Here is a 24,319-nt window from a genome sequence, read left to right as displayed (position 1 = left end):
ATTCCACGAGTTAAAAAAATATTTGGTATATTGTCCCAAAAATCTTAATAAATTACACACATTTTATACGCGTAGTAAAGTCTAACATTCACTGGTACAACTCAACTCGTCTAAACTGGTTAAGTGCGCTGTGGAAAAAAATTGCAGTGGAGGATATTGTGTGAAAAAATCTCAATTTCCTGCGAAAATACGGGTGATTACGCAGCAAATTAATTGGAAAAGTGTTAAACAATACTTTGAGTGTGTGAAAACGCAAAAAGTTTTTGTGTGAATTGAGTGAGGAGATGTTTATTGTTTTCTGATAGCTGAAGCTAAACTGAAACACTGTGATCATGGGCAGAAAGAAGAAGAAGGCGTCCAAACCCTGGTGCTGGTATCCTTTTCAAAGACAAAACCTTACGGATTATCTCTAGAATATCTCCAGGAAGAGTTTTTATGGGATTTTGGGCAAGATTTTAGATGTTTTATGGCATTTTTCTGATACAAACAAGAGTATTTGGTGGGAAAAATCAATGACTCGGTAGCCACGTGTTTTCCATCCAATTTTCTACATTTCTTGCTTTCTTTCTTACCTCAATTCCTTCTCCAGCTTTCCTAGAAACTAATCCTGCTGTTTTTCAAAGGTTTTTGATGTTGGGAAAGAGGGTATTTGTGAGTTTTTCCACGGTAACATCATCTCATTATGTATACAATAATACGTAACAAAAATGGCAGCCATTTTGATTGTCAAAAAGAATGCGCCCAGAAATGGGATTTTCGGGTGATTTTTCCTTAATTGGCACATAACATAAAAGGTACTGCAATCGTGAGTTCGATGATGACAAGATCCTGGTGCAGCATCAAAAGGCGAAGCACTTTAAGTGCCACATTTGCCATAAGAAATTATACACAGGACCCGGATTGTCTATACACTGCATGCAGGTCCACAAGGAGACAATTGATAAGGTAAGTGGGTATCCGGGAGTAAATCTGCCCACTGCAGGCAGATCTTATTGCGTCCTTGCTTAGTATTAAAAAACAAAAATAAGTTTGGAAAGGGTTTTTACTGCTCAAATCCGTCCTTAGAATTGCTCTGTTTTCATTGCAAATGGACAAACGTGGCAAACAGATTAACACAGAGCTTTTGTTATGTTCTATTGAGAAAAAGTGTATTTGCAATTGTTTTTGGACTATCCGTTTAGAAAACTTCTAGTCGTCAATATGAAAAAAAAATTCTAAAAAATACCTACAAGTCAATTTGATTTTTTTAAAGGTTTGAAGGCGTCAAATTTATATGATGCGATTGAAAAATAAGAGAATGTATCAGTATGTATATTCTCGATAATAAAAATTAGGAAATCGTGTTTCTTAGATTCGATTTTTCAAAATAAAAAAAAAAATTGAATAAACTTATAAAAAATTGTAGCTTATTTAATTATGGGTCAAACTTAGTCAATAGATAAAAGAAATGTTGTTATGTGTGAAATGTAAATTGGTTCTATTAAAAAAATGATAAACAGGATTAAAACTTAGTACTCCTGTAAGTTTCATTTGGGATTAGGGCTAATAAAAATAGAAACAAATTTAACCTTTAAATTATTTAACCTGGGTGGCAGAATGCAGAATAATTTTATGTAAAAATATAGTAAATAAAAATTGCATTTATGCAACCCTTTAAGGACGATTGGAACACCGGTGTCCCATAAAGTAAATAATTTTTCCTGACGACCTAAGGTTATTTTTTCTTATGTTTGTACATAATTGCAAAATAGAAGGTTGAAGGAATCTAGGATATTTTTTCCAAGTCTCCAGCTATTTGCTATCTAGTAATTTTTAAGCTAAAATATGACGAATTTTTAAATTCTCATATTGAAAATTCATTTTAATTATTTTTTATACTTCCAGTTTGTTTTAAGCAAAAACGCTTTGGAAAAAGAAACTACAATACTCAAACATAAAATTTTTATTAGAATGAAAATTATCAATTATTGGTATTGTCAGAAAAATTACTTAAAATTTTTAGCTATTTTTGTCTCTATCGTTCATAGTCAAAAAATACACCAAATTAGACTCTGTTGGCTTTTCGAAGGTTATAGATGTAAGACGTTAGACAAGTTATTTTTATCGGTTTCATTTTCTTTGGTGATTTTCGGTCAGCGAAAATTGTCTCGTAGTTAAAGTGTTAAACTAAATTACATTCGTTATTACGCTCAAAAGAAGAAGAAGACTCCGAAAGAATGGGATAGACATGCAAAGCCTCCAAGAAAAAAAACATGAAAATTTCGATTACATGAAATTGGGGTAAGCTACAGACAGAAATAGAACCGAGATCTATTGTTCGTTTCGATATTTAGTAAAAAGTGCGGTACCTTCGAACGACTCATTGCCATGTCATAAGATTAATATTAAGATTAATACTTTCTGAACTGCAAGAATGTCAAAAAAAGATAGCAAGTGTTTTATTTTGCCTCTCTCTCGTGTTTCACTCGAAAACTGACCGAATCACAGTTGGCACGCATGGAAAATTGTTCGAATCGTCTGTAATACGATTCAGAAAGCAATTAATACGAACAATAATAACTTACTCATCATATTACTCCACTAGTGTATACTCTTTCTAACACACGTAATTTTCTATTTGAAATTTTGCAGTACCTCTCTTTCCGATTTTTCTTAATATTAAAATTAATCTTATATGTGACACCACGGTCTAATCTTTTTTTTCAACTTGTCACTGTCCTGAAGCTTAAACGGTAAAATAAATTTCCGGTCTTGAATGACCTCCAATAAAAAAGCAAATTTTTCCCAGACGATTTTTTTTTCTTTCCCTCCTACCTCCCTCCATCCTCTTATGTTTTTCTGTTTTTTTTTTCCTCAAAAGTGGCCCAATTTTCGGATATAAGGTAAAGTGCCCTCGCTCGATCGGTTCCTCGACTTGACCGGTAGAATTATTTATTCCATTTATTTATATTTGCTTTTACTTGCTATAATATTTAGCGCATGATCTTACATTAATAGGTCAATTATTCCATAAATAATACGCATCAGTGACAATTTCATAGAAATTGACCATCAAACACTCAAATATTGACCCACCGGTCGAGTCGAGTGAGGGTACTTTACCTTATTTTAGAGGTAGTCCAGATGAAGATTTCGTCCAAACATACATATGACCGGAAAATTTGCCGTTTTGAATTATTGAAGCATAAAGGTCAACTTTGGAGAACCCATTTTTCAACCGATTTGGTTAAATTTGGATTGTTTGGACAGGTTTTGAAATTTCGAACCCGACTGCATCGGTCTTCATCGGTAATGAATCGGTAAAATATCGATTTTTTTGATTTTTAAATGATTTTGTGATATATGAATCAACTTGATCTCTAGTAGACCACTCAGCACAAAAATATCATGCAAAAAATAATTCATGGAGAGCTCTATCTCGTGAGTTCGAACATTTTGCAAATCTCGGACGTTTTGCCATTTCTTTTTTTCATATGTTCCTACACTGAGAAAAAACGGGGGTGCGAATAACTTTTTTTCCTCATAACTTTAACACTTTTTAGCTGTAAAATATATCAACATTTTTTAATGTTAATTTTACACCTTTTTGAGGGTAAAATTAACATGAAAAAGGGTAACTTTAACCCCTAATACACATAAAAAGCATATTATTTACACAGATTTCGGATCAATACTTCAGAGTAAAATAAACATTTCCGGAATGTTATTTTAACTTTTTCAGATTTCTCTCACTCAGTGTAATGAATCTAACCCTACAATTTCTCAGATTTTTCCTTGTTTCCTGGCGTCTTATGTTTATCATCTTTCATAGGAATATTCTATGATGGAGTTCTATGTTGATGTGTTTGAACTTTATTACAATCTTTTTTTTTTTCAGGTGCCCAATTCCCTGCCAAATCGATCAAATATTGAGATCGAGATCTATGGGATGGAAGGAATTCCAGCTGAGGATATCCGTGAGCACGAGAGAGCAAAGAATGGCAACAAAAGTGACTCAGACGATGATGAACCGACAGTTAAGAAATCCAAACCGGATGGAGGAGGTGGAATGGGATCTGGTGGAGGAATGCCTGTGATGCCCAATATGATGCCACCGCATTTGCTCAGTCAGTATGGACAGGTGGGTCCGATGTTGGGGCATATGGGACCCATTCCCACAGCTGCGTACATGAATCATGGCGCTGGGATGCCAATGATGAATCCTCACATGTTGGGTTCACCTGCCAGACCACTGTTTCCCTCGGTATCGCATCCGGGCAACACGCTGACACCGTCAATGCCCGCCAAACCAACTTTCCCAGCCTACAGGTAAGATTAAATATGATTTATGTCAATCTGAAAATTTTAATGAATCCCTGATAAATTTAGAAAATAGATACATTTGTGTAAATGAGAGGGTGTTTGCCTCATTGTAAAATGACACTAAAGAATTGGCTTACGCGTTCTCTCTCAGTCCCTGTTTTTAGTCAGCCTTTCTGTAGAAAGTCAGTCACATAGGAGAATTATTGAGGAAATGCCAGAAACATTTTCATTTCAAAATTACATCATTGGAATTCAACACAAGAGGACGATTTGTTCCTATCAATTTCAGGTGTCATATATGTTTTGTGAGTTGTGACACAGCTTGTGAAAATGGCTTTTCAAAATGTTCACAGAAATATTCTGATTTAAAGGCGAATGATGAGAATCGTGGGAAAAAAGAAAATCAGAGTGTTGGGGAAAATAAAAATAAAATGACCTCAAATACTAAAAATACAGGCAACAAATCACATCAATTTCTCTAAGTTGATAATACAATTTATTGGTATATTATTTTTTTCTTGATTATTTCTTTTTCTTAAATTTATTTAATGATTAAATTGAGACACAAAGCAGGCAAAGTATTTTAAAATATTGGTGATCTCATAGCCGTCCTTTTTTTTACGATAAGAGAGTTGTTGATCAAATAGAATGGTCAACAAATGGAAGAAAATAGATCATGTTGCAAAAACAAGCAAATTCATCTCAGATTTTTCGTTATAAATATACATACAAGACTCTCGACAAATTGTATTAACGTCTGTGTTGCATTTAGGCAATGTAATATATTTAGTGCATTTATTGAAAGTTATGCCCTAGACACACTTACGAGTTAAGCCGAGAGACGGATTAACGTAATTATAATCAAAATAATGATAAGATTACATTTCCATCAGTTTGTGACTAATCAATCTCTCGGTTTAAGCCGAGAAACGGCTTATTTAGTGGGAAACTGATGGGAATTTAGTGAAATCGTTATTTTAATTATAATTACGTTAGGCCGTCTCTCGGGTTAAACCTTTAAGGACGATTTCCTACGGCCTTCTAAATTAACAAATTAACAACGAAATTAACAAATTATAATTTGTGAATATGAATGGATTTTCGCTTTATTTGGAGCAAAATTAACTAAATAAAGAAACTGTGGTATAGAAAATATATAAATATAATAATTTAGTACTGTATTTATCATGAAAACAGTGGCGTTTCCATTTGGAGTAGCGAAAAATTTCCATTTGGAGCAGGTTTTGAATTTGCTTAATTTACCCAACACGAAAAGATTTATCCATCGCTTAACATGAGCAATAGGCTTTGGATTTTGTTTTTATCTTCGTTGTCGTTTCAAGACAGTTTAATCAGCTTTCGTTTCGGTGAAATACTTGTTGATAAATATTGATTTTTGACTGAGTAATTGTAAAAAGATAGAGAGCAAGCGAAAATTAAAAATTGAAGAAATTAAAAGTTGAATCCACAGCACCAGCCCGGAAAATTATATTTCGGATAAAAGAAATTCCAGACTGTTGCGGAGAAGTCAGTACCTGACCAAAAGCCTAGGATTCAGGACAAGAGAATAGAAAATAAAGTGCTATAGTTTTCCGAAAACTAACCCAAACTTTTCGTGCGATATGTTGGCAAAAAGATTAATATAGGGGAAAGGCTCATAATTTTGTCCAGTTTCTTATTTTGGACATTTTGAGGATAACATTGGACACTAAAAATAAATTGATTAAAATTATGGATTTTTATTCCAATATTTGATGAACAATGAATTCTATCTAAATATTTCTTCTTTTTGGAAGATTTTAACACTAAATGCGTTAAATTTTGAATATGATTTGAGTGGAAATTGCTTTGTTGAAAATTCATTGTAAGCAATTGCTTACGAGAAATATGACAGAACTTCGTGTTTACTTCAGTCTTATTTAGCTGTGATGAAGTACTAACAATGTTTCTTCGCTTTTTTTGAGTGATATTATTGAATATTCATTTAATATTGTGTTGATTCACGTTAGTAGTGATTTGTACATTTGACCTGAAGTGAGATTTGCCTTGTGAATTACGTTTTTCGTGTGAAAAATGGGAAATTTTTTAAGACATTTACCAGTGAGGTGATACTCCTTATTTTGGACAGGTGTTTTTCTCACGAAATTTCGTGAAGTTTTAGCTTTCGTGATGACTAGGTTGGACAAATGCCTGGAGAAACAAATGAGCATCATCTCTACGAAAGAGATGTAGCGAGAAAAGCCTTGAAAGGCTCCCGGAAAGGCCGAAAAGTCAACTCACTTTAATGAATGATATGGAAAGTTTCTGGGCTTCTTGTGACATTCCACGTTTCCCTTACATGAACTGAAAGAGGACTTGATAAGATTGGTTCATGAAATGAAGATCAATGGACATCCTATTGAGGTGGATTAGCTGTCCAAATTTACAGCCAAGTTGTCCAAATTAATAACCAAGATGTCCAAGATTAGATTTGTCTATGGGTCGGTTATATTCCTTGCGGAACCGCTGCACCCAGGCCACTTTATTTGGGCCCATTATGCACTCCCCATTCTCCTGTTCTATCTTAACCCCCAAGGCGAGTAAACCTGCTCCATATCACAGTGCTCTGTGTGCGTTCTGATACACACAGTACCGCTTTATATCACGGTAAACCAACCCTGGTTTGTGGATCTGGGCAGTGAATGAGTATTTGTATTCGACTGAACTCTGCATGTCGAAACTTATTTCCTATACCAACCTCTCTTTTTAGGCGGTTCACTGTCAATGTATTGACATTACTTTTCCATTCATTCACTGGACGAATTCGAGACTATTACAGCAGCTGAAAAATCTGTAGTTGTCTAGTCTCGAACCCTCGACCTCACAGTCACAGAGCCACTGCTCTATCCACTGATCCACTGAGGCCCAAGATGTCCAAAATAAGAGTCAAATTCACCTCTACATATCAATTCATTTTCAAACGAATTAAGACTAATTTTAGTAAAAAAAAAGACGATAAATAGCTTGCTAAGTTTCTAAACAACCCTTCTGAAAAGAGAGTATCAAAAAAGTCAATTAGTATCGAAAATATCGCACTTCAAACTTGGAACATCGATGCTTATAAGCAGACTGGGCAAAATTATGAGCTTTTACCCTATATTATGTTAATGTAGTGACTATATTACGAAAATAAAAATAAAAATATTATTTTAAGTGGATTAGTCATAAACGATCCAGATAGCGAAGCGCCCGGATTAGCACACTTGACTGTAGTCCATTTCTAAGTCAAAATTTTCGAATAATTTTCGACCAATAAGTATCTAGAGAAGTCAAGCCTTATGGCTAAGCCTTAGGTCTGAAGCCCGTATAAGTCTTAGCCATAAGTCACTAGTCTGAATCTGAAGCCGATTTAGGACTATATTTGTGAAAAACTCTAGATGAAGATGAATCCTTAAAAAATCCAAAGACCAAGATCATATTGATTTTAAAAAAAAAGTTATGGTGGATAAAGCGCTGAAGTTGCTTTCCTTGGTCGTTAGAGATCAATTGCCAAACATTTTTTTCTTTGATGAGAAAATTATTACAGTTTAACAATTGATATGGATTGAACTGATTTGGACTCTAGAGTCAAAGTCGGGAAATTGCACTGGAAGGTTCTCTGAATCCATTAGCATACAAAAATTTTGTTAAGAGGAACAGACAGATCCAAAAAGACTCGATAAACGGTCACAAAAATTTCATTTCCTTGATAAATTCCGTAAATTCGAAAATACAATGGCGTCTACGGTCTCTAAATCCAAATCCGCTTGACTTCTCTGGATAGGATTAATGATGAAGATCAGGACTGAAGAATACCAGAGTGTGGAATCGCTGAAGATAGCCCTTCATCGTGAATGGGCTTGTATTCCGTAAGCTTCCGTTCAGGCTGCTTGCCATGTGTTCATGGGAAGACTCAAGGTCATAGTCCGTTCCAAAGATTGTTAAGCCGAAAATTTCAATTGGGTTTTTCAACTGTTGAAAGATTTCTAAATTTTTCCTGTACCTATCAATAAAATTCATTTTGAAACTTAAGAAATACAGCATTTGTAAAAGTTAACAGCTTATTTGCTCCACCCTTTACAAGACGGCATTGTCCCTCTGTGCAATACGAGCTTCAGACCTAAAGCGGTCTTCAGACTAGAGGTTTAGCCCAGTTCCCGTAGGTCTCAAAATCCTAAATAGCGTGCAATTTAATTTCTTTTTGAAAGCCTAATAGATTACTTATCTTTAATAATCCAGTCCTAAGTTAAATTTTCCCAAAAAGTCATGATTGATAAGAAATTAGAGCAGTTAATCCATTTGACTAAGCCTTAGTTCTGAAACCCGTATAAGGCTTAGCCATATGGCCTGACTTCTAAAATTCCTTGTCAGTTAAGATTCTTGATAAATTGGATATTGCGGAAAATGATCTATTAAGCATTTGAGAAACCAATAAAATTGATTGTTATTTAGGTTTTTGAAACCTTAGGGAACTGGACCTCTAGTCTGAAGAGCGCTTAATTTTGGGCCGTCTTCAGATTAGAGGTTTAGCCCAGTTCCAGAACGTCTCAAAATCTTAAAAACAACCAATTAACCCATTCAGTCAATGTACCAGAAATACCTGAGATAGAATGTTCATATTTTGGGATTAGTTTCCTACAGATTAATAGATGATTTTTTTGAAAAGAAAAAAAAAATCTATAATGGGGTCGCGGGGAGCCCCTGTCAAACACACGTCTTAACGGTCACTGAATTTAAATTCTGTGCATTAAATCATTACAAACTCTATTGGTTTAGATAGAGGAACTATCCAAGAAAACAAATTGGCAACTAGAATTCAAATCAGGAAAGAGGAAAGAGGCCAATTTTAACAAATTCGACGAGATGTCGAATTTTCCATCCGCCACTTTGAGCAAAAATTTTGCATGACCTTCCGCGAAGCAAGAAAGCAATAAGAAAATGTATTTTCATCTCTGTCGGATTACTTTTCCCAAGTAATTGTAGAACTAAAGTTACTAAAAATGCTTTCCCGACAGCAATTCGGATAAAAATTGCCCAGAAGTAAATCATCTAAAATCATTCAATTTGCGTATGATGTATAATACCATGGTAAGGAATGGGTTAATTTGTTTCTTTAGAATCCAATAGATTATTTGGGTTTTATAATACAATTCTAAGTCAAAATTTTATGAAAAATCTTGATTGATAAAAACTTAGAGAAGTTAAGCCATATGGCTAAGCCTTAGGTCTGAAGCTCGTATTATGCAGCATCATTATTATTTATTTATTTATATTTTTTTTAGTAATGCAACCATCAGTGCTCCCCCAACTACAAATACAGCTGGAAATGTTAATGCTCCAGCGAGTGCAGATCCTTACAAGCCACCTTCCATGATTCCCACATCGGGAACAACGTCAAAAATAATGCATCCGGCGGAGGATTTGAGTTTGGAGGAGTTAAGGGCACGAAAGCCCAAATATGAGCGCAAAGTTGTGGCATCTTCGAGTATTGGGAGTGGGAGTGTTCCGGGCAAGCCGGTCCATCATATAAATTCACCTGCAACATCTGTCACCCTTCAAATGAGCAGCAGTTATGCCCCGACGACAACAAGTGCTCCCGCAATTGTGTCATTTCCCGAGGTATGTTTCAATCAGGGTTTTCTATCTCGCGCTTTCAAGCGGACATCTCCACTTCAGTCCAACACCTTCTCTTGAGAATTCAGACAGATCTTTATACTTTTTTATTTCTTAGACCAGTGAGGAAGAGACAAACTTTCTTGCAACATTTAAAAGAAAAAGACTATATTTAAAAAGAAAAAGAGAAATTATGCAAATTTATTGCTGTATTTAAAGACTCAATCACAAGTAGAGATAAACATCCTTTTTTTTTGGTTTATTGATAACTAATTAATTTCAGCAATTCCTGTCTTTTTTGAATGTTTTCTTTTTTTATTACAATAAAACCTTTTAAAGATTTCCTTTGAATGGAAAAACATGAAGAATAATGATGAAAAAAAGAATTCTTCATTTTTTTCTTATCATTTGTGCTGTCTTTTTTATTTTCTAATTTAATATTTTTTTGTTTTTTCTTTTTTTTTTACAAAAGAGAAGATCTTCCCCACCTTTACACACAAAATATACCTCCTAATAAAAAAAAGAAAATAATTTCCATATCTCACTGTACCATTTTCTTTCTCTTCGCGTGAGTTTCTGACAAAACTGAAAAAAAAATACATAAGAGATAGTGAACCAAATCTCACATTTTAGCAACTTAAAATTGGATTTTCACACACTGATTTATAGAATCATAGGAATGAGTATTCAGGTATTTGCTTTCTTTATTTTTTTCTCCTACTTCTCATTAAGATTAAGGGACTTACTTACAATTATTAAAATTTATTGTGGTGAATAAGTTATGAAATTTTCTTATGCATTTTAAAGGAAGACAAAAGAAATTCTAACAAAATTAGAAGGATTATAGTCCATTATAGTGGAGAGTAGGGCAGATTGGGACAATTTCCTATAAAGCTTCTGATTTTTTTTCGAGTTTCTCAGAATCTGCAAAATCTATTAAAATGGGTATGATGCTCTTGAAAAGGGTTCAAATCCCAAAAATAAAAGGTATTTGTTGCGATTGACTGACAGTGGAGCAGATTAAAACACATAAGGGGGTAGTTTGGTACACTGAAAATTTTTAGTGAAATACTAATTCTGCATTCCAAAATTTCAAAGAACAAATAGTATTACTATTATCTAATGCAAGAAATATTGGAATATTGATTTTTTATAGCAGAATGTAAACATTTTGATATAAATTCAATTCATTTATTCATCACTAAAAATAGGGTGTTTCGTTTGTTTCCCTCTTACAAATTTGTGGCAGATGAAGGATAAAAAAAAATAATAATAATCAGTGAAAAAAAGATGTTGGAAGAATAATTAAAAATTAATTTAAAAAAAAAGAAAAATTGTTAAGATACAGAAAACTACTTAGATGTATTCAGGAAGTGCTCCCTTATAACAGCAACCGATCTTCTCGCAAGAGAATGACAATAGTTTTGTTCTAAATCTAGAATTTGTGAAAAAATATGTTTTTGCTAAAAATATGCGAGAAATGCTGAATAATATTTACATAATTGACTGGTCCATTGCAAAAATTGGTTCTATTGTAATCACAGTGAATTCACGCCACTTTTTGGAAACTTCATAGCCTAGACTACAACACTTTAAAATTTGATTAACTTGCACAATGGCGTTCTTGAGAAAAATGAGTTTGAATTTTGATGAATTTTGACGCTATAGCAGCGCCACCTGTGGTGACTTTTTGAACTTCTATCTTAAAGTGCTCATCGAGACGAAACCAAAAACCTAAAATTTAGGTCGAAATGTTATTTGGAACCGGAGATAGAGGCCGGTCAATGTTCGAACTTTGACCCCTTATAGCTGGGGTCAGGGGTTATGGATCGACTTAAGTATTTTTTTGTTTGATAGGTATAATCTGCGGCTACTACATACTAAAATTTCAGCCCGATGCACAAAGAAATTTTTAAGTTATTTAACTTAGAAAATTGAAAAATCTTCTTTTTAATAAAAGCGCCCCTAGCGGTAGTTTTATGAACTTTCGATGTTAGAAGTGGAAGTGGCATGTCGCGAGGGCTTTCCAAAACGCCCTCACTTTGTATTTTTACTTCTGAAAGTCGAAAAATTATAATTATTCTTTTTGGATTTACGATTTTAAGCATTTTTTTAGAGTAATATTTTAAGCAAGTGCATCGAATCCAATATTTCTTACCAAATACAGCAAGTATCATCAAATTTTCATCAAGCGAAAAACTCGTTTTTGGATAAATAATTTGTCTATTAAATATTTAATTACACTTGTTGAATACATAAAATTTGTATTTAGGTAATTAATATTTCATTTTATATAATTTTTATATAAAAATGAGGCATGGCGGAAAGTGGTTATCTTCTAGAATTGATTTTACCACCTGTCGCCATCTCTTTTCAATAGGCGACGCTTACTTCACTTCTCAGATTGTCAGTTGTTAAATCTGCATTGTTTACTTTCTGCAAAAGCCCCATAATTTGATTTCTCATATAAAAGTGAAGAAAAATCGTTTAAAGTGTGTAATAATAGGGTGATCATGAGGTAAAAGAAATGCTGAATGTATTCTTTTTATAACATTGCCTAAAATAATCGAGTTTGGACCTTTTCAAATGGGTGGCGAGAAGTGGTTACAAGACTGGCGAAAAGTGGTAAAAAGTGGCGACGAAGTAGTTATTTTTGAATTGTTAATAAAAATCAGTTTTTAAGTAGTCCAGCGTTAAATTCTAGGACTATTGTTTTCACGAATCAAAAGCCAATACATCTGAGTAGTTTTGTGTCAAATTTGAGTTATCTTGTAATAAAAGTTTAAAAGTTATAATAAAATTAACCGTAGCACTGGTTCAGAATTCAAATGTATTTTCAGCTAAGCTATAACTGCCTAATTGATTGACAAAAAAATGATCTTTAGAGCCTTTTAACTTTTGTCCCTGAAAAAAGAAACTGTTGTTAGAAATGATATAAGAACTTTTTTATACGAATGAAATTTCCGGCTCATCGTAATTTTCAACCGCTTTTCCATATTGGGGTTGCGGGGGCTCATGATATCTAGTTTATAGTAGCCCACGCCTGTCAATTCTCCGCCACTTCAGGAAGATGTTCGGGTTCGATCCCAAGGCGTTCCAAGGCAAGATTCTGAATTTGATTTAGCCACCTTGTCCTAGGTCTGCCCCGAAGTTGAGGTCTCCTCACAATGACTTGCTAAGTTTTCGCATAGAAAACATAATTTATAAATCGCACTTTACGTTTTCGAAATATTTTAAAAGAGATGATTCACATGGATCATGCAACTTGTGGTGGGTTCGCGGTAAACCGAATTTGTTATCTCGAAGCATTTGGCCTATAGTTCTGATAATGCCCAAACAGATGAACAAACAAAATGTTTATGGTTCATGAATTTCACAAAATTGAACGTTCATAAATTTCCAAGTGGTAAAAAACGGCAGCATTATTGTTCTCTCTGTAGAATTCTATTAACTCTTTCCGGACCGCAGCATATGCTGCAAGCCAATTTCACAATTTTTAATCAAAAATATCTAAGCTCAGGAATTAATTGAGGTCCTGCAAAAAATATCTTACATTTGGACAGGGGCATGACATTTCCTATGTTTCCCGTATGTTTCTAGCGTGCCGAAAAAACTTTTGGGTTTATTAGCTGTTTTCCGTCAGTGTAGAATGAATTAGCAAAAAATATAAATATAAAATAAAAGCTAACTTAATATTGAACAGGCAACCGAAAACTACAAATTGGCAACCTACGTAGTTTTGGCGATATCTTGTGTAATGTGTACGAAAACAAGGAAAAATTTACACTAAAACCGGTCGCATTTTTCACAGCTAATGTCACCCCCTGGCATTTGGACATCCTTATAGTTTGTAATCACCCACAAGAATCGGATTTTTATCAACTCTGAATAATTAAAAAAACATTGTTTTTCATAGAAAATGCATATGCTTCTTTGGGTACTAGAGTCCCAAAAGAGACGAAAGAGTTAATAAAAGTAAACATGTCTCAGATTTCTGAAAGAGTCTTCGAGAAGACTCTTTTAGTAACGATTTTTTTCTCTATAATGCAAAATTTTATGTTGTAACTTTAATGTATCAAACTGCCCCTTGTGATGTCTTTTTACATTTCGTATTGTGGTGATTTTTTTAAATTTTTTTAAAAGCATAATATTCAAGCCGAATATTGTACTTAATAAACAAGCATCGAAATGTTGCTTAAAATGACTTCAATCAACAGTCATTTGTTTTTATTTCTTAAGTCCAAGGATGAAAAGTCCAATACTAAACTGCCCCGCTCTCCCCTAATTGGTAAAATTAAAGATTTTTATACACAAGAAGAAGGTAAGAGAACGCCAAGAAATATTGCGTTATTCCTTCAAGATTGACTAATTAGCATTAGATTTTTCACTTGACAGAAAATTAGATGCATTTGTGTAATTTTTTAAGAATATTTTTTACTAAAAAAATAAAACAGAAAAAGCAAGTATAAATAATTTAATAATATCAAAATAAAAATTAACAAAACAGTTAAAAATATCAATAACCTTAGTTGACAACTTTAAGACATTTTATTTTTTTTACTATGTTTTTTTTTATTACTACCTAGTATTTTTTTTAAATTTAGAAATTAATTTCAGAATTAGTAAGATTTTAATTGCTAAAAAAATAATTTAATCGCAATAAATTGATCATATGAAAATAAAAGAGATGTATTGTCATGGTCATTAATGAAAATATATACGCGATATATATATTTTTTAAATAAAATCTAGTATTATTAGATTTAGTGAAAGAGAAAAGGCTAAGTTATATATTAAATTTATGAAATAATTAAAAGAAGAAAAGAGGAAATATTGATTTTGAATAAGGGAAATTTTTTTTGTGAAATCTGTATTAAAGGTTCAGCATTCCTTGTCAAAATGCAATGATCTTTCTTTTATTTCTGGACTTTGTTTTTTCTACAAAAGAAAATTCGAATAACACATGAAACTAATAAAAATCGAAGTATTAGTTTATTTTGCCAAAAAAAATGAAAATTAGTATTTTTTAATATTTATTTTGCACGAGGGTAAGTTCACCATAAATTACAATGAAATCAAAACTGATAAGCTTTCTGATTTTGCGGCACTGCGTTGGTTGTTTTTTTTTTTATTTTTAGTTTTCCTTCTTGATTTTTCCTTTTATCCTGTTTTATTTCTATCTTTTATAAAATTGTTTTTTTTAAATAGATTAATACAAACTTTGTAACTTTGCTATGGTTTTATTTTTCACTGTAAAATATTTTTAGTTTTATCTTTCTGGGCTTTCTTTGATAAAGCAAGAGTCGGAAAATAAGAGAGACTTGTATCTTTTCTGCACCTTGCACTATTTTTTCTTTTTGGTAAAGGTATAATTATTATTTTTATTTTTTAAATTATCTAGATAAAAATATGATTTTGTGTTTATTGCAATAGAAATTGTGTCTCACGTGGAATCTGGAAGCTTTTCAGTGTCACAATTGAGAATGTTTAATTTATTGACTTTCTTACATATTTGCAAAATTGCTCCAAGTATCATAAAAAAATCATCCTTTTGCAAGACTTCTATTGATGACAATATTTAAAAAAAAGAACTATTTTTTGTGTGGAATGAGAGTGAGAAAGAGAAGGTGTATGTGAGAGCGAGAGGCTACACAGGAGATGCAAGTAAATTGATGAAAATTCAATGTAAATTTCTTTGGATATTTGTTGGAATTTGCCCAGAAAAGAAAATTGTTTGTTTGTTTTCTTTGGTTTTCCTCTAGAATTATCTGAAATTCTTGATGATTTTCCAAGAATTGTTTTTTTTATCAATTTATTTTTATTTCCTCTGTGAGATGGAACTTTTTTTTAATGCTTTTTGATGTTATCAAAATTAGTATACAATTTATTTTTCTTTTTTTTCCAAAAAAAACCACAACCTTTGTTGTAATAAAAATTATTTAATAAAAAAAATTATGAGAGTATTAAGAAGAGAAATTTAGAGAAGTTGAATATATTCCGAAGGTATGTCTTTTGTGATTTTACATTATTATTACTATATATACTATACTATAATAATTCACGATATGTGTGATTGTTAGCGAATGTCTGTTTTCTTAATTTTCTTTTTCATTTTTAGTTTAATCTTTATTTTTTTCTGTCTTTACAAAAAAAAATATTATATATGAAAAAAAAAATACTTTATAAATATTGAGATATTGGATATTAATTTTGCTCTTGATCTGAATTTTTTACACGCCAATTCGTTACATTACAATTAAGTTAGTAGAATGTCCATGGGAATCCATAATATTTGAAGTTTTCTTTTAAGCACGCGGCCGCAGTGGCTGCCCATGCAGCTGCTACACAACAAAAACAATTGGAAGACTTGAATAGGGCGGTGATGATGCAAAGATTCCAGGCGGCAAGGCAACCTGGCCCTCCCTTGGGAATGGTAAGTACTATTCACACCATGAGCACATTTATCCTTTTTTTTTTTTAAATTTTTCCCTAATGGCTTTTCCCTTGTAACACATGCCACCAGGTGCCTGTGGTTTCTAGTCCGATGAACCTGGTACCGCCAATGATGAGACCAGCTATGAATTTTCCGCCCCAAACTGCCGCACTTCTAGGAAGCAATATGATGAGATCTCCATCACCTGCCCTTGGAATTCCCGGAGCAGGTAAATTCAATTAATTCTTTCTATTACTTTTGCCATCAAAATATTTGCTTTTAAATTTTGATCTGAAGTAGAGTGGGTGTTTCAATTGAACTGATAAACCTGTAATTTCCTTCATTTTAATTTTTCCCAAGGCACAGGAACAGTTCATTTTGGAAAAAATCTTCACATGCGTACGTATTGTAGTTTATAGATAATATTTTAAGAAAAAAAAACAATATTTAGTGTGGTAATAAATATTATAGTCTTATCATGAAATGACAATTTGCATATTTGAAAGGAGAATTTTTATAATAAACGAAATATTTTTTTCTCAATTAAGAAAAAAATGTTAAATGAAATCTACATTTATCTCACTCGCTTCTAAGACATTTTAAAAACATGTTTACAAGCAAAAGTTATTTGTGTTGGTCATAATGCCCAACGCACAATAACATTTGTTTTGTAAACATGTTTTTGACATTTTAGTAAGAGTGAGTGAGATCTAGATCTAGTCATCTCGCTCACTCTCATATGTAATTTTGAAAACATGTTTACAAACAAAAATTATTGTGCGCTGAGCATAATGACCAGCGCACAATACCTTTTGTTTGTAAACATGTTTTCAAAATTTGCATGAGAATGAGCGAGATGACTAGATCTAGATCTCACTCACTCTCATTGAAATGTCAAAAACATGCTTACTAAACAAAAGTTATTGTGCGTTGGGCATAATGCCTAATGCCTAACGCACAATAACTTTTGTTTGTAAATATGTTTTCAAAATTTCCTATGAGAGTGAGCGAGATGACTAGATCTGTCCCACTCAGTCTTATTAAAATGTCGAAAACATGTTTTTCACATTTTAATGAGAGTGAGTGAGATCTAGATCTAGTCATCTCGCTCACTCTCATAGGAAATTTTGAAAAATGTTTACAAAAAAAAGTTATTGTGCGCTGGGCATAACGCACAATAACTTTTTTTGTAAATATGTTTTTGAAATTTCAATGAGAGTGAATGAGATGTAGATCTAGTCATCTCGCTCCCTCTCATAGGAAATTTTGAAAACATCTTTACAAACAAAAGTTATTGTGCAATGGTCATTATTGTGTGCTGGGCATAACGCACAATAACTCTTGTTTGTAAATATGTTTTCAATATTTCCTATGAGAGTGAGCGAGATGACTAGATCTAGATTTCACTCACTCTCATTTAAATGTCAAAAACATGTTTACAAAACAAAAGTTATTGTGCGTTGGGCATTAGGCATTATGACCAGCACACAATAACTTTTGTTTAGTAAACATATTTTGGCCATTTCAGTGAGAGTGAGTGAGATCTGTATCTAGTCATCTCGCTCACTCTCGTAGGTAGTTTCGAAAACATGATTACTATCCAAAAGTTATTGTGCGTTGGGCATAAATTTTGTTTGTAAACATGTCTTCAAAATTTCCTACGAAGTTAGCGAGACAACTAGATCTAGACTACATTTCCTCTCACTGAAATGTAAAAAAAAATGTTTACGAAACAAAAATTCTTGTGCGCTGGACATAAGTTATTGTTGATTATCATAAATATCGAAATAATTTAACAAAAGTTGTACAATATGTTTTTAACTGAGATCCTTTACAATATTTTTTTTGTTTTGAAAATATGAAATAAACAATTTTACTGTGAGCTTTCGTTTATAATGAACGAAATGTAATATATTGTACTAATATTGCATATTATTGTATATTTTGTTAAATTCTGTATCAGACATATGCATCATGCACTTCTATATCTAGTCAGTTAAATCAGCATTTGTCGTAACTTCATTTTGACAACTATTCAGAAGACGAAATTTTCAATTCAGTTTAATCTTTTCTTAAAGATGAGCCCTGAGTGCAATACTTTTGAATCAATCAAAATATAATGAAAGTGGCACTAAAACCAGGTCATCAATTTGAAATCCGCTGTTCACAGATGGATGGCGTCAGCGACGTAGTAGGCCCACATGTGTGAAGTTGTGTTTATTTGACCCTTTAAGGACGAGAGGGTCAAAAATAGGGGGTCAGAAAAATCACTTTCTGTTTTTTGTTTTAGAGCAATACACAATTTTAGATGACAGTAGGGAAAATTTCATTTTTGGGTCACCGGTGACCCAATCGTCCTTAAAGAGTTAAGAAACTATTAATCAAATCCAAGAATTTTTGATTGACTTGGATCAGGTATTGCTCGGAAAACGGCTATAATAGGTAAAGCAAAACGAGCGAGTGATATCGTAATACGACCATCTTCCTTGGCATTGAACTTCATGGTCTAGAGACTCTAAAGATCAACATCAAAACACTGAATTCGGACGTTCTAAACTAAAGCCTCCGCTATATTCTCTTGACTTGTCCCTTTCCAATAATCACTTATTCTGATTGATTTCACTTTGCCGAAGTGGAAAATTGGTTGTGTGAATATTTTTTTGGTTAATCCAATCCAATTTGGTTGGAATATCCAAGAATTTTTTTTTAGTTTATTTCGAAAACAGCTCCCACGTTTTCTTTTATTTTTGCATATTTTTGGAAGTGCCCATACATACTTATGACCGAAAAAATTTTCGACATCAAATTTTTAAAGGATAAGCGTTTAGGTACTCCAAAATTATATGTCAGAACTTAGTAATAGATTAAAGTTACATGTTAAAGTAAAATTTTCTTAGAAATTTTTGGGTAATTTCAGTTTAGGGTAAAGTGATACAAGTTGGACATAGTGTTACAAGTTGGACAATTCGCCGGTACAAATTGGACATGGCTTTTTTCTTGATAAATACAGTACAAAATTTGTTTTTAAGCACAAGGAACCAAATTATAAAACTAAAGCATTAAAAATATACAAATAAGAATGAAGTACTAAATTTGTCAAGAAAAAAAGCCCTATACAAATTGTACCATTGTCCAACTTGTACCACTTTACTCTATATTAAATAGTGAACAGTCATGAACAAAAGAAAAATACGTGAAAAATTGTAATTCATAATAAATTATAAAATAAATTGTATAAGAAATTTGTAGTCCAAGAGATAAGGTGTCGAGATATCTTAGGGGAAAAGTTATTAAGAAATAGGTAATAATTACCTTGCGAAATATGTTTTTTGTTCTCAGTAACATTATATTTTAAGTTGTTTATACGAAAGAATGATTTCAAGAGAAAAACTCAAGCAACATTTTCCTGAAATAAATCACTTCTCTATTTCCTAATTTACCCTGCGTCCTTCAGAATTTACTCATAAATTCCTAAATGTCCTTCAATTACATGAAATGAATTACTTGTGACAACAATCCTTCTTTACGAAAATATTTTTCCTGAAAAAAAATGCTAGGGTTGCTGAAGATATATACGGTCGAGAAGGTACTATTAATCAAGAAATTCTTAACAAACAGTTCAGAATATAATGGCTTTATGAGAATATTTTTAGTCTGAAGTTATTATTTAGTTTTCGTCACTCAGAAAAATCAAAGAGTAAAACTTACTCGAAACGATGTTAAATTAACACTCTTTTTCGTTGTGATTTTCGATCAATTATATTTTAGAGTTAATTTACTTCTATTTCTAATTGATGGTCCATACTTTGTTACACGAAAATCTTTCCTGAAGCATATGTATATTCTTAAAATGCAAACATTTAAGCATATACTTCAGCCGAGATGAAATATCACATCGAAAAGCAGTAATAAGCGTAATAAGTATTACATCCATATCCGTCGAGTTAATCCAACTCGCCGATATAGTTATTTCAACTCTACAGTTTTTTTCTTAGTGTACGTTTTTGTTTGGCGAGAAATCACGAGTAAATGACTAAACTTAATATTTTTGTCTATGTTTACGAACATTTACGAACAAATGTTTGTAAAGGAACAAAAATGTTCGTCAAGTTATCAAGGAACAATGTTTGTGAAAAAGGAAAAATTTTAACAAACTTTTTGAATGAGTTATACGATTAAAGAGCATTTCGTAAATCCCCAGTAAAAAAATCTTTAGATCCTCCTTTTATAAATTGTTCATTGAAACCAACAACCTAAAATAAGCTGGAATGTAGGTTTCATTTGTGGCAAAAGATTGGTCCGTTTTCCATTCTACCTTCAATACATATCGCCTTACTGAAGTGCATGAAACATATATTGCATATGGATAAAAATTAACAACATAAACAATTGTATTTATTTTTGTTAGATATTGTAAAGAAAAAATACTTTGAATCTCAATATTATCACTGAGAAAAAGAGGGTGCGATTACCTTTTTTTTCTCGTAACTAACACTTTTTAGGTGTAAAAATATATCAACATTTTTTAATGTTAATTTTAAACCTTTTTAAGTGTAAAATTAACATGAAAAAGGGTAACTTTAATCCCCAATACACCTAAAAAGGGTAATATTTACACCGATTTTGGATCAATACTGCAGGGTAAAATTAACATTTCCGGAATGTTATTTTAACTTTTTCGGATTTCTCTCAGTGATAGAATGTTAATATTATGATCATTCTCCTAATTTATGCAACTTCAAGCCTAAGCGCTAGTTTAAAGAAGTTTGCATATACGGAAGGCATGTTAAATCTTATTAAAAAAAAATTTGTTTGTTAGACATATAAAAAAAATAATTAATTTTTTATCAGTTCAGTTGAGACACTCTGTGACAGTAATTTTTAGAAATACTGAATAAGTAGTTTTGGAAATTGATATGCAGACTTCATGATATTTATTATTGTACTGCTATTATTAGAATGGTTGTTGTTTGTTGTGTTTGAAAAGGGTTGATAATCAAACAAATTTTATTTGAAATTCTTCCTAAAGGAGGACTACATTCTTTCTCCACAGCAGCAGGTTTAATTGCACCAATTCCCGGAATTGTTCCACCGGGAATGGGTGTTATGATTCCGGGGCCTCCGATGCTTCCGATGATGCCACCGAGATTTCGGTGATCTCCCCAGGCTGGGCCGCTACGCTTGGCTCCCGTAATCCATCTTCCTGTGCCTGTGGTGTATCCTTAAAAGTAAGTTGTGCACACTTTTTCGTATTTTAAATTGTTTGAAATTGTTGATTTGTGAATTTTCACTTTGTTAGTACCTCTGATTGATAATATGAAGAAGGCTAAAATAAACATCACGAGGATAAGAAGTGTTTGGATGAAAAAAAAAAAGATTTGAGATCAAAAAAGATGATGAGGAAACACAACAACAAAAAAAAAGTAAAGCAAAGTGGATGAGATACTCTCGGAAGTCAGCACAAAAAAAAATGATGAAAAATTGCAATGAAAAACAAAATTGAAGAAAACAAAAAAGTAGAACGATTTGAGTAAAAAAGAAAAACAAAAAGAAAGTGAAAAGAATGAAAATGAAAAAGAAATATTTAAACTGTTTGGAGCAAGGTAAGCTCTCATTTCAAATTATTATCGTAATATTATATTAAAAAAAAAGATTAGATTCTTAGGCATTATCCCTCTTTAAAACAAACAACAAAAATATCTATATTAGTGACTTAATGCATTAAATTATTTGACAAGGATAGATATTCCTTTCTTTTTTTGCAAGCATATTCACAAATATAATTACTCTTTATTATTAAAATGATAATATATTTAAAAAAAAAGAAAGTGAAAGAAAAAAAAGAGAATGAAATGCAAATTAACCATAGAAATTTCTTAGAAACGTTTTGTGAGAAAAGGAAAATAATATTTTTTAATGTATGTCCAATTGTCTGGATGATGATGATGACACGATGATAGACACACAAGATATATTGTACAAAACTCCGCGCTGATGATTATTTTTCATCGCTTTATTCAAATGACGGAGGTCAGTAAATTCAATCAATTTATATATATTACTTAATATATATATATATATATATCTATATTAATTTTAATGGCACTTGACACACAAACACAGACTTTCAGTAAAACAGAAAACTTCATCTGAGAGAATATTTCAAAAAAAAGAATTAAATAAAATATTTGTTGCTTTTATAAATTGTTGGAGTGTGTGACCAAAGAAGTTGAATTATTATCCAAAATTTTGTTTTCTGTTTCTTTCATTTAGTTGAATTTGTGCTCTTTTTGAAATATTCTCTAAAATATTATTTTTCTTTTGGTAGAAAACTAACAAATATTAAAATGAAATAGTCTTTCGTTTTTGGGGAACAAAAAATACAAAACACTACACAATACACTACACACAAGAAACAAAAATCTATTACCCAGGCATTTTGTGCTTTTTCAGTCAATTTTCTTCATTAGAATCTTCTCTGTCTGTATTCTTTTGACCTTTTTTTAATTTGAATTTGAAAGGAGAATGTTCTTTGATAAAAAAAATATTTAGAAAAACTAATATAAAGTAGAAGTCTCTCAATTTTAAACGTCACTTTTATATGTCGTGAAATATTAGGATGAAAGAAAGATAGTAAAAAATAAATAATAGAGTCTGCAGTTTATTTTCAATAATTCTCTAATACCGTCAAATCGTAGAGGGGATTCGATTATGAGGTTATGTTAAGTCTAACCTAAAACACAAAGCTAACCTTAAAAAAGCAAATATTAACGTGTAATATTGTAACATTTAAAAAAGTGTTATTTGAAATACAAAAATTACGAATACGAAATTTTAATGAAAGGTCATGTTTATGTCAAGGTATTAGAGTTACGGCTACAGAAAATTGATAAAAATATTCCGAAATGATCAAATATCAAATACCAAAATCATAAATTTTTAATAAATTAAAATAATTCTCGGAAAAAGGGAAAATTAAGAGGATAAGGATTTCAATAGAATTTTCAATGAACAGAATAGGACATTTTACTCACCAAAAATGGTTTATTCCAATTTAAATTTTTCCGGATTTACGGAAATTTTTCTGTAGGGGAAGTGGGGCACCTTTGAAAGTGGTGTACCTTTGATATTGGGATTTTTCACCTATTTTAAATAAAATTGAGCCTTATCGTGATATAATTTAGCTGCACAAACAGATTGAGAAGCTAAATTACATTACAACATGGCTCAGTTGGACTTCAGTGCATAAATCGTTGTATTTATATTTCAAATGTTCAAATTTAGAAGTTTTGGTCTATACACAACTTCTACATCATGTGTAATTGAACTTAAGGGGGTTACCCTAATTAGGATGCCAAAAATGAGCTGTTTTTCGCGATTTTATTAACAGAAGAAAATGCTAAGCTTGATGTAATTTTTAGAATGGGTTTGTACACATTTAAAGAACTTGACTAACTTCTTTTCGAAAAATAATATTACAAAATGGCGAATTAATGAGTAGTTTACTCAGGCGGGTGACATTAGCTCTGAAAAATGCGACTGTTTCTGAATTTTTGAACGTCAGAAAAATTCCTAGTGACATAAAGGGGATTCTAACCCGGAACACTTGAGTGCTCTACCACTTGACCCATTGAGTGCCCTACTTCAAATTATAACTGGGTTAAAATAAGTTAGTTGCATGTATTTGACATTTTGAGTAAGTTTTGAGTAAGCTTTGAGTAAGTAAGTAAAACGTTCTGAAATTTGCCAAAATTTTAAAGGAAACTTTAGAGGAATTTTGTAAATTTTGTGACATTGTCATCTGTGGGTTCGAAACCTGACAATGCCAATCGAGTTTTTTTAATCATTATCATACGAGTTCGAAAATTCAATTAATTGATTTTTTATTGAAATTTTTTTACTCAAGGATATTATGAAAATACAGTCCATTTTGGTTGATTTTCTTAATAAAAT

General features: G+C 31.9%; 1 protein-coding gene across 24 annotated transcripts; it reads left to right on the top strand.

The window, feature by feature from the left end:
• The first annotated feature begins 96 nt into the window (after positions 1 to 96).
• Positions 97 to 21,716, top strand: LOC129804259 (BUB3-interacting and GLEBS motif-containing protein ZNF207). Of its 24 annotated transcripts, none has more exons than XR_008751956.1 (9): positions 103 to 373; positions 795 to 945; positions 3,878 to 4,308; positions 9,603 to 9,939; positions 16,244 to 16,366; positions 16,457 to 16,595; positions 16,727 to 16,765; positions 21,420 to 21,594; positions 21,666 to 21,716. XR_008751956.1 is itself a non-coding variant. In XM_055851402.1 (8 exons), exons 1-8 carry the CDS (start codon positions 333 to 335, stop codon positions 21,521 to 21,523), a joined length of 1,383 nt encoding a protein of 460 aa, XP_055707377.1. In that variant the 5' UTR covers positions 109 to 332; the 3' UTR covers positions 21,524 to 21,716. The 24 variants fall into 24 exon arrangements, 6 of the variants coding, with proteins under 6 accessions (XP_055707382.1, XP_055707377.1, XP_055707378.1 ...); XR_008751950.1 differs by having other exon boundaries at positions 21,396 to 21,594; XR_008751948.1 differs by having other exon boundaries at positions 16,232 to 16,366; positions 21,396 to 21,594.
• The last annotated feature ends 2,603 nt before the right edge of the window (positions 21,717 to 24,319 follow it).

The sequence above is a fragment of the Phlebotomus papatasi genome, chromosome 2 (genome assembly GCF_024763615.1).
Source record: "Phlebotomus papatasi isolate M1 chromosome 2, Ppap_2.1, whole genome shotgun sequence".
Lineage (NCBI taxonomy): Eukaryota > Metazoa > Arthropoda > Insecta > Diptera > Psychodidae > Phlebotomus > Phlebotomus papatasi.
Note: the sequence above shows the minus strand (reverse complement) of the source record. Positions and strands in the feature narration are given on the sequence as shown.